Source organism: Conger conger, chromosome 1 (assembly GCF_963514075.1).
Source record: "Conger conger chromosome 1, fConCon1.1, whole genome shotgun sequence".
Classification (NCBI taxonomy): Eukaryota; Metazoa; Chordata; class Actinopteri; order Anguilliformes; family Congridae; genus Conger; species Conger conger.
This window is the reverse complement of record NC_083760.1, coordinates 35,432,099-35,444,126: the sequence shown is the minus strand read 5'-3', so window position 1 is coordinate 35,444,126 and position 12,028 is coordinate 35,432,099. Positions and strand designations below refer to the sequence as shown.

General features: G+C 40.2%; 1 protein-coding gene across 1 annotated transcript in view; it reads right to left on the bottom strand.

Annotated features, from left to right (window-relative positions):
* The window catches only part of LOC133124170 (metabotropic glutamate receptor 1-like), a 66,667-nt gene extending 55,769 nt beyond the window's left edge, over positions 1 to 10,898 (bottom strand). The window contains exon 1 of the mRNA XM_061235164.1: positions 10,202 to 10,898. Coding sequence (XP_061091148.1) covers positions 10,202 to 10,898 — 697 coding nt within the window. The remainder of the gene's footprint in view (positions 1 to 10,201) is intronic.
* Between the last annotated feature and the right edge of the window lie 1,130 nt (positions 10,899 to 12,028).

The following is a 12,028-nucleotide window of genomic DNA, read 5'->3' as shown; positions in this document are numbered from 1 at the left end:
ATACATTTAGTATCTCTAGTACACTTATAATATCTAGGGCAAGCATGAGGCCCAGTACATCTCCTCCAGTGCATTTAAGCACCATTTCATATTGGGTCAGCACACCACGAATGGAAGATGACCGTTATCCAGTTAATCTGGTGGGACATAAAAACCGGATTGACAGGAGTGTATCTTCCCGAACAGTTGCAGAAATAGAAGGTATTCTTTAATTTACCAGACTGTGCAAAGAATGTGGCAAGCTCGTGTATTCACTGACTGCCTGTGCATCCGATTATTTCCCAGCCATATTCACTGAACCATCGTAGGCCTGACCTCTAAGGCCTGATAAGGGCAAATTCAGCCTCAACAGTACATCCAAGCAAAATTTTCACCTGTTGTCGATGTTGTCTCATATAACCCAATGAACTCTTCGTCCACCACCAAATCAAGGTCAACATAGCGTATGCACAGGGCCTCCTGCTCAACACTTGACAAGTCCTGTGTCCCCTGATCTGTTTTTGTATGCTCCAGTTGTGAGAGGTACCTTCTGGCCCTTTGCTTGTGTTGGTTTCTGTCTTAAAGTACTTGGAGCAGTGAAAGCACAGAGCATCATCAATACACTGTTTTATATGCAGCCAGGGGTGCCTATAATATAAGTTTTTTGGAATGTTAATATCCGCTCACCGAGCACTTGATTTTGTATAACTTCAGGGTCAGGTTGATTTGGCTGTTTATAAGTCATTTTTGTGTCCACAATTTCAACATCCTCTCCTTCTGTCTCTCCTTCTGTCTCCTTCCTCATATTGTCGTTTTCTAGACTAGGCTAGGCTTCTCCTTCAGTCCAGCAAGTCCTGCTCTTATTTTGCATTTATCATTTCAGGCAAGTGCAAAACTACCTTCTTTACTTACTTAGGCTACTAGAGATTATTTCCCCAGTCCCCGTTAACATGTCTATCTGAAATATCGGGGAAATGTTTTGACAATTGCATTGAACATAGGGTGGGTATATGTAGAATCTAAGTCTACTATGTGAAAGCAAACTTGTCCATTGTGCCTTTGGGGGAAAAACACATCTTACTTAATCAACAGACTATTCATGTTACTTGAATGTGTTATTTTTAGATTTAAAAAACGTTAACTCTATCATGTGTAGGGGTCCTTGCACGGGACTCCAAATTATGTAGGGTCCTCGCACGGGCCGCCAAATAACGCAGGGATTTTACTCTTTGCGAAACCGGGGCGCCAGTTAAACGTTGTGTAGCAGTATAACTGCAAAAGGTAATCAGTCTCATAAAATTACTATTATCAGAAATATCTAACCACAAATTTAGTATTTTAATTAATAATTAAAATAACCAATATTAATGATTAAACATACCGATAACCTGAAGGTTGGAAGTTCTTCGAAAGACTGCTTTAACTCGGCTCTCATGTCTATGTGATTCCAAAACGGACACCGGGGTTTAATAAAATATATTTATTAAACAAACGTAAAACACAGAACAGATAAACTAACGGGAAGTTAGTAAGGAAATTTAGGTGGGTATGTGTGTGTGCGTGTGTGTGTCGCTTGAACAAAGGAAAGGTAAAAGTGGGAGTAGCTAGCTTGGGTAAGCTAGAGTTCTGGGTGTGTTAGTTATTGTTAGCTGTGAGAAGACTACTTGCGTAGTTTACTCTATATATGCGCAAAAGACGGCGAATCAATTCACATACATATATAGCTAACAAAATACATTCCAATGATAAGACGGCAAATATGGAAACACAGATTCACAAAAACAGTTAAGACTAAACTAAACACTGGCTATGCCTGAATGTTTGTTCTCTTACTGAGTCCATACGCATTGGATCCAAAAGACGTGCTGTCCTTGTAGGAGCCGCGATGGTGCTGTGAATGTGTGTCCTGGAGAGATGCGCAGGCTGGGGCGTCTTAGTCGCGCATTGTTGTCTGGTTCGCTCGGTTGCTGGAAGGATGTTCGTTGGTCCCTTTTCCGGGTGGAAAAGTTTGTTGCTGTTGTTCTTTGGTGAGCTTTGCAGGGGTAAACTGATGTAGCGTTCCGCATACACCAGTTTCCACTCGCTATAGGCCACAAAGTTACCGCGAGGTAACTGGGTGTGTCCGTAGGCCTGGTAGTGCGCTGCGCAGCATTCAGCCTCTGTCCGAGTCTCGGAGCAGATGAGCTGAAGCGAATGGCCAAAAAGGGTGCGTCGAAGAGAAGAAGCAGAAGAGGCAGAAGAGACAGAAGAAAGAGATCCCAAGAACGTGTTTTGCTCTTATACGGGACCGTTTATTGCTCCCGCCATTACGGGATTGGCTGAACCGAGTTAGACGTCATTCGTGGTGGACGTCGCAGAATTTTCCTGTGGGAATGTGGAAGTTGTAGTCCCTACACATGTTATAGGAACATTCCTGGTTTTTAGTTCTATGAACATTGTATCAGAATGTTTGTCTAACAATTTTTGTGTTAGGCGAATGTTGTTTGTGCAACATTCTGAAAATGAGTTTTAGGAACATTATGGGCCATATTTTCTGGACGATTCAGATGCCTCTGGTCATTTCAGGACTCGCGGCACACCGAAGTGAGAGGACAGCCGCTGCTTGGGGTGTGTCAGTCAAGAGTGAGCAGACAGGTCTGCATTTCATCCTTTTGCCATGCATCTGGTCAACCCAGGTGTAAGGTACAAGTTTCAGTAATTAACACTTTTCGAGGATAGTAGCGGAGACTGGGAAACTATGACTAATATATAGCTAATAAAGTTCTCACTGAGTGTATGTTAAATTAGAATCATAATATGAATTTCCGGTTGTTTTTTGTGTTCATCAAATAGACAGAAGAGATCTTTACAGGGCTGTTTTTTTAACCACACAAACACATAATTGACTAATCAATCCATCAAACAATAAAAAGAAGAGTGTCAGTTTTACATTAAACATTTTTCTAGTGAGACCCATTTGAAGAGTACTTTCGTTTCAGATGATATCTTAAATACAGTTGTTTTAGAAGGACTTTTCGAAGGATCTTGACAGATTGCTGACCATAAGCTGTGTATTAAATTGTAAGTGGCATCTTTGTAGGAGACTTAGCTTATCTTTTAAATGCTCAACCTTGGCACATTAGGAACAAGCAAATACGAAACATTATTTGACACCAGACATTGCCAATATGAAGAAGGTTAAGCTAAGCTTTTAATAGATAAATAGTAGACTTGACATAGTGAGCTATACACTTTTCTGAAAAAAGTCAACTGCTAAGAAAGGAACATCTGCCTACCCAGTTGTTTACTTCACAGCTAACATCATTACCTTCATTTAGCAGATGGTCCTACCCTGAGCGACTTATGCTTCTCCAAATTATTCTGCATTTAGAAATTTTGCCTTATTAATATGAGAAATACAGTTTTAACACCATTCCCAGACCAGTGTAAGCAGGGATTAAAACACCTGGGAGGTAGCCTATACCATGATGCAGGATTACCGATTTTGCTGGATAAATTCACAGAGGACCAGATGGGTTTTTTTCAGTAGAAATTCCAGTTTTGGAATGGTTCCGGGTTTAACTCGGGTAATTTATCCAGCTATCTCAGTAATCCTGTTTCCATAATATAGCCAATCCCCCACTGCAAGTTAACTAAAATCATGGTAACCAAGAACCAAAGTAGAAATTCTAAATAACTACATTCCAAATATACAGTATATTGATACTAGTTTGAATTGAAGGAATCTGGTTTGGTGTTTTGAACCTGCTGATGAATATTATGCTTGTTCGGCTTTTGCCAGGAAATGCTCACGAATTGTGGAAATAAAGCATTTTATATTGTCTTGGCTATATTCTAAGCAAAGATAATGCTACATGTAATAACGTTAGCTATAGCTAACACAAAGACGTTCTAAATTTAGAATCTAAATTTAAGCAAGCTGAAATTTAAGCTATCATTCGGGAACTGATACAAAAATGTATAACCGGTTAAATCTAGCCAGTGCACAGTTGCTGATATAAACCAGCGTGTTTATGATATAACTGCATAGGCACTTATCTAATGAATTCAAATGGTAGCTACGATAGCTAGCTAGTTATCCAAGTTACTGAACATGCATAAAGCCGTATTAAGCTATAGCCTAAATATAAAGATAAAGTCAAGCACTGCAAGCAAAATGATGTAGCTAACACACGTATCTACTCCATCAGTAATTGCAAAAGGGCTGGTAGGCCAAAGAGGACCTCTCCAGTCAATGACTAAAGAATTCTCACCAAAATGAAGATAACCCCCCTGTCCAACAGATCAGAAATACTCTTCAGGCATCAATGTGCCTGTTACTACTCTACAGAAGACTTCACAAACAGATCTACAGATGCTACACTGCAAGATGCAAACCACTAGTTAGCTGTAAAAGAATATAGGCAAGGTTACACTTTGCTAAGTAGTACCTATTTAAAAGAGCCTGAAAAAAAGTATTGTAGACAGATAGCACCAAGATTGACTTGTATTAGAGTGATGGCATGAGCAAAGTGTGGAGGCTAAAAATAACTGTCTCAGAACCAAAGCAAACTTCCAAACCTCATCCCACAACAAGGCAATGAAGCCAAATCTGGCCTTTTTTTCTTTTTATCAGCCTCAATGGCTTCCTTGACTTTCATTGGCACATCTCTTGCCCTCATGTTGACAAAAACCGACTCCAAACCAAAAAATCAAGACGAGATATTGAAAACTTTCCTATACCTACACCAGGGGTGTCAAACTGAATTCCCAAGGCGCCGCAGCCCTGCTGGTTCTTTTGGTTTCCTTTCAATCAGCTGTCAATTAAGGCCTTGAGAACAAGGTGTGTCGATTCTTTATCCAATCAATGACTTAAATGAACCACAGGTTCTGAGACCAACCCAAAAACCAGCAGACATTGCGGCCCTTCAGGACTGGAGTTTGACCTGTGACCTACACTAAGGAAGGAACTGAATACACCTGATTAATCAGAGAAGCCAACTGTCCAATTACTTTTGGTCACCTAAAATGGGGGGACTGTATGAAAAGGGATGTAATTCCAATATGGATGTAAATATCCTCAGATTAAAGCTAACAGTCTGCACTTTCATATTCATTGTTTCATTTCAAATCCAATCTGCTGGAAAACAGCCAAACTAACAGAATTTGTACTACTTTCCAAATGATTACAGACTATATTTGTATGTAGGCTATTCCCTCTCAGCATTTATGGGATGTATTTATTTGGAACAATAAAACAGTATGACACTTTGTATTTACTGGACACAAATGGTTAATAACTAGTCATAATGACTTTGAATATGAAACTATTGTATATTACAAAAAGTATATGATCCCAAGACAACACTTAATGTGGTTATAAACTAACATGACACTTAAAGTTGTGGGTGTATGCCCTATATTCTTGATCTAAATTTAGTGGTAGTTTTTATTCATAGATATATCATTCATTCATTCCTTATCCTAACCCGCTTATCCTAAACAGGGTCGCAGGGGGGCTGGAGCCTATCCCAGCATACATTGGGCGAAAGGCAGGAATACACCCTGGACAGATTGCCAGTCCATCGCAGGGCACACACACCATTCACTCGCACATTCATACCCACTTGCAATTTAGGCTGTCCAATCAGCGTAACCTGCATGTCTTTGGACTGTGGGAGGAAACCGGAGTACCCGGAGGAAACCCATGCAAACACGGGGAGAACATGCAAACTCCTTGCTGTGAGGCAGCAGTGCTACCCACTGCACCATCCGTGCCGCCTAGATATATCACTAACATCTAAAGTGTATAGGCCTACTTAAATGTGATAGATAGAGCATAGGCTACGCACGTTTAGCATATGACCCGACAAGGTGATTCATACAGCTACATCTTTTTGCAGGGCTGATTCTACATAAACCACATTAAATGAAAACTAACGAACTAAACTCAGGCTTGTTAAGACTGAATGTGGAGTCAATGAAGTGGCAACCAATGCAATAATTAATAATTTGTTGTATGTTTGTAGTCTATAACTTAATAGTGTTCACTTACAGGTACCCTACTGCGCAAGGATATGATTTGTTATGAACATAGCCTATTAGTGAGCAAACCTAACAGTGGGCATAAAATTGTCCAAGACACAAAACAATCAGTGTCACTAAAATATAATAATATAACTTGGTTCTACTATTCAAATAAAAGCATATAGAGCCTAATGTGCACAGTAAAATGTTCAGTGTTAAATCAACTCTAACAGAGCACCAATCGACTCATAGGTACTTTGTTAGAGTTTAATCAACATTTGACATACTGTGTGTGCAATTATATTTATATTAATACAGGCTATCCATTTTGATTACATGGCTAACTTTCCCAGACATCTTGTTGTCTTAATGGTAAGATATACAGGGGCTCCAGAATGAGGGTGTATTTAGTAAACAACAAAGATAATAATCTGGGCCGCATTTCCTGATAACACTTTTAGTGTTTTACGAAGACTCGAAAGGTATACCTTACTAAAGTTATTTACTTTTTGAGGCGTGTTCCCCAAACTAGGCGGTTGCTTAAGGGATAGCTTCTACGTGCGACATTACTAGGCTCATCGATGACTCTAAGATTGATTATTCACTCTGCAGCGAATGCTTGACTGCGCTTTGAGAGAAAGTAGTGTTCTTTATGAATAACACTGCAGGAATACTTAAAATTCCTGCAGTGTTACGCTGATTGGAAATTGTATTCAACTGGTGGGAACTTATTAATAGAATAAAAAACGTACAAACAAATTTATCCAACCGTATATACAGTGGTGTGAAAAAGTGTTTGCCCCCTTCCTGATTTCTTATTTTTTTGCATGTTTGCCACACTTAAATGTTTCAGATCATCAAGTTTGGCCGGCTCACGTGGAGCAGCAATAATTGGCTCGCTGCTCCAGAGGGAGGGACTTGGCAGGGTTAGTAGATCGCCGCACAAAAACAAGCACCTTGGGCGCCTCGGAATCACGGTTACAGCTTGGGAGGCGAGACGCTTGAAGAAGGCGTGTCACTCTCCCGTTGGCCGCCGAGGGACGGGGTGTGGGCGGTGTATCTAATACTAGCTCTAATTGAATCAGACGGGGTCCAATTGGCTACCAAATTGGGAGAAAAAGGAAAAAAATCGGATAAAAAAAATAAAATAAAAAATGTTTCAGATCAAACAAATTTTTATATTATTCAACACAAGTAACAACACAACACAACACAAGTAAACACAAAATACAGTTTTTAAATGAAGGTTTTTATTATTAAGGGAGAAAAAAAATCCAAACCTACATGGCCCTGTGTGAAAAAGTGATTGCCCCTTAAACCTAATAACTGGTTGGGCCACCCTTAGCAGCACCAACTGCAATCAAACATTTGCGATAACTTACAATGAGTCTCTTACAGCGCTGTGGAGGAATTTTGGCCCACTCATCTTTGCAGAACCGCCTTTTTAAGGTCATGCCACAGCATCTCAATAGTATTCAGGTCAGGACTTTGACTAGGCCACTCCAAAGTCTTCATTTTGTTTTTCTTCAGCCATTCAGAGGTGGACTTGCTGGTGTGTTTTGGATCATTGTCCTGCTGCAGAACCCAAGTTCGTTTCAGCTTGAGGTCACGAACAGATGGCCGGACATTCTCCTTCAGGATTTTTTGGTAGACAGCAGAATTCATGGTTCCATTTATCACAGCAAGTCTTCCAGGTCCTGAAGCAGCAAAACAGCCCCAGACCATCACACTACCACCACCATATTTTACTGTTGGTATGATGTTCTTTTTCTGAAATGCGGTGTTACTTTTACGCCAGATGTAATGGGACACACACTTTCCAAAAAGTTCAACTTTTGTCTCGTCAGACCACAGAGTATTTTCCCAAAAGTCTTGGGGATCACAAGATGTTTTCCGGCAAAATTGAGACGAGCCTTAATGTTCTTTTTGCTCAGCAGTGGTTTTTGTCTTGGAACTCTGCCATGCAGGCCATTTTTGCCCAGTCTCTTTCTTATGGTGGAGTCATGAACACTGACCTTAACTGAGGCAAGTGAGGCCTGCAGTTCTTTGGATGTTGTTGTGGGGTCTTTTGTGACCTCTTGGATGAGTCGTCGCTGCGCTCTTGGGGTAATTTTGGTCGCCCGGCCACAGGTCTGTCTTGCCATGTTTTATGTTTATTCATTTTGTCTTAGTCACGTATTGTCTTATCATGTATTATGTTAGTCTAGGTTCGTCCAACCCCCACGCACCCGTCTCACTATTTCCTCTGATTAGCTGACGTTTTCAATAAAAGCGCACCAACAAGAGAAATGCACGAGCATGAAAACAACATAAGCTATGGCGAAAAAAAACAAAGAAAGAAGCGGTCCCACAGCTTCACAACAAACGCAATAGAGATATTGTTAGAGGACGTGACGCTGAATAAAGAAACATTATTTTCCTGTTTTAGGACTACAATGTCCAACAAAACAAAATAACTATTGTTAAACATTGCTCCAGCCCACAGAGAGAGTGGAAAATCATCAATTTATAAATATAATTTAAAAGGCAATTAGGCAACATGTTCAATAAAGTGCAACATGCATCCTTCGTAATGTACAATTTTATTATTTTCATGAAAACAGTCCCATTAATGTGGTATTTTAGTAATATTATTAGCCAACTACAACTTGCGGTTGTAAGAACCTTATGAAAGTACGACGTACAGAAAGTATACTTAGCTAAAAACATTTCTGGAAACACGCTGAAACATTGAATTAGAGCTTAAGGTATAATTTACGAACGACCTAGCGTTAAGAAGGCTTCAGGAAATGCCATCAAGTGTGGTCCAGACCAACCTTACGACGTACAGAAGGTATGTTTAGCTAAGAATGTTTTGGGAAACACACTGAAACGTTAAGGTACAGCTTAAGGTATAACTTACGAATGACATAGCGTTAAGAAGGCTCCGGGAAACGCAGCCCTGTATTTTATGTTCAAAGATAAAACTATATATATATATATAAATGTGTTTATTCTCATGTTGCAAATCTATTTTTTTCTGAAAACCATAGTTGTCAAAATGATTGGCACCCCGAGGAATTATTATTATAAGAATATATCAGAATATATCAATAAAATCAAACAGTAAGTATAAAAGTATAAAAATGAGGAAACAAGCATGCAAAATCCCTTTGTCACCCATCAGCATGGGAAAAGCCAAAGTACTGTCAATTCAGCAGAGACAGATGGTAATTGACCATCACAAGTCCAAAAATACATAAATGGTTAAACATACCACCTAGCACTGTAAGGGGAATAATAAAAAATGTAAGACAAATGGAATGGTTCCAAACTTGCCAGGGAGAGGATGCAAGCGGCAGATGTTGAGGAAGGAAACAAAAGCATTACAGTTTAAGAATGGCGGAGATTGGTTGCATCTTGGGGTCACCAAATCTCAGAAAGGACCATAAAATGGCACCTCGGGGCGACATTGGCTCAGGCAGTAAGAGCAGTTGTCTGGCAATCAGAGGGCCGCCAGGTCGATCCCCCACCCAGGCTGTGTTGAAGTGTCCCTGAGCAAGACACCTAACCCCAAAATGCTCCTGATGAGCTGGTTGGTGCCTTGCATGGCAGCCAATCACCATTGGTGTGTGTGTCTGTGAATGGGTGAATGAGAAGCATGAATTGTACAGTGCTTTGGATAAAGGCGCTATATAAATGCCAGCCATTTACCATTTACCATTTACCTACATACCAACAAACTCTTTGGATGGGTGGGATGAAGAAAGCGCTTACTGAGCGCAATAAACAAAACCAAATATCTGGAGTTTGCCAAACATCATTTGAATTTTGACTGAACATTTTGGGCATACACACCATCAACATGTTTAGAGACAAAAGAGGAATGCATACATCATGAAGTACCTCATACCTACTGTCAAATATGGAAGTGGGTCATTGATGTTTTGGAGATGTTTTGCTGCCAGTGGTTCAGCGGGTCTATTTAAGATCAATGGCACAATGAATTCAACAAAGTACCACAAAATAAAAAATGTTAGAAAATAAAGCATATGCTAATAATTGTATTGTTTTTTCATTCATTTATAGTACTATTTGTGCATATTTATCAAGGGTGCCAATAATTATGGAGCCCACTGTAAGTGCATGAAAGGAAGCTACTGATGTATGTGTACAGCACCAGTGTCAAACGAATGAAATGGACAATCTAATTGTATAGCGTTGTTCCACGACTTACCCTCTGTGTGCACAGCAGACACGTACGTCCAGTTGTAGCGTTTGACTATATCCAAAAGGGCCCTGGCTTGAAGCGTGTCAGAGGGCACGACTCTCAGGAAGTATTTGAAGAGCGTTTTGTCACTCAAGTCAATACTGGTGGCAGAGTAAGCAATCTGGGGTATATTGAAGAGTTGTAGTAGGTTTTGAACTTGTATCGCCACCGAACTCGAACCTGGTCCAATAACGCCGGCGATTGGTTTCTTCGTTGCAGGAGGTTGATTCGAAGGCGGCCCGTCGATGCACCACTTAGATCCGTCCCTGTCGTCCCTAATGGATATGAGAGAGTCCCTTATGAACTCGATGCTTTGCTCCAAAGCGACTGAAGAGTGCCAGCAAGAGTCCCGGATTTCGCAACCCAATGTGATGTTTGGTAAGAGTTCAGGGTCTGAATTGATCAGGTCCAGCGCGTGGAACATCGCCTCCACCCTCTGAATTCCGTACTGTTCCCTGACCTCTCCGCATTTTCGCTCGGCCACTTTCTCAGCGGAAGGCTGGTGGTGAACAGAGAAAAGTGCTCCTATGATAATGTCCCCGTCCATTCTAGCCACGGCGCGAGACGCCGCTTGAGGCACCACTGACCTCTCATACAGTTTTTCCAAGAGGCAAAATTTGTTAAATAGTATCACTGGAAAGAATAAAACACGAACAAAATTCATTTGGAAACGTTCCATATCCCACGATATTGCTTTGGTTTCAGCAATGGGGTCGTATCCGCTCGGCACCTGACTTGGGAATTTGGTTGTTTTTCCATAAATCCGGGTTTGAAGCAGGAACCATCATTTGCATGGCTCTTTCCCTAAATCGATCCACTTTGAGAAAATATCTGGAAAGAAATGTAAAGACAATGCACAAATATGTTACATTAGAAAAAATATTTTCGCAGAAATAGTTCATGGTGTTATTCTAAACGGCTACACCGTCAACTTATAGCAACATAACATAACGTGTTTGAACGGAAGAAGCCACTTGCTTTAATTTGTGTAGCCTATTTTTTGTGTTTATAGATCTCGTATTTATGGGATTAGTAGCCTTATGCTCATTTAGCACAGGCAGTTACTGTATTCATGTGGCTTGGGTAATTTATAACAAGAAATATAAATACCCTCCCCCCTCCATTTTTAGTTGTTTTATAATTCCCATGAAACGAACAAATCGTAGCATCGCCGAAATAATTTTAAACCACAATATGTCGGCTATCAGTAGATATTATAATTGACTGGGAAAGTTGCTGTGTCAAGCTAGCATGACGTTGCAAATCATGGCTCATGAGGCCGGGTAGATTGTTACAAATCAGTGGGTACGGTGTTACACGTGTTATATTTCCTTGACATACAGGTGTAATCAACTAAAAACACAAACAAACTAAAATTATATTGGTAGTGCATTACCAGTTAGAAAAAGCACATTGGGTTGCAGCATTTCCTATTTGTCTTAATTTACTCAGAGCTGACGGAGATGCGCAGGTGAGACGACATGGGATCCAGCTGGACTGGATGACAAGCTGAGGTGCTTCCTTGAACTGAACTAAAGTAAATGGAATAAAAACAACCGGTTGGATTTCGTATTAACCCAATATTTACCAATATAATGAGGAAACGGGAACCTGAATACATACAATTCAGTTTGAAATGTAGGCTATTAATTTGTTTCCTAAACTTTTATATTTATGACCTCACCAATTGTAACAAACGACCCAGAAAGCGGTCATTCTTACAAGGAAAGCGTTTTTTTAAAAAAAGCCAAACTGTAACTTTCACTTGTCCGATCGAGTTTTATAAACATCATC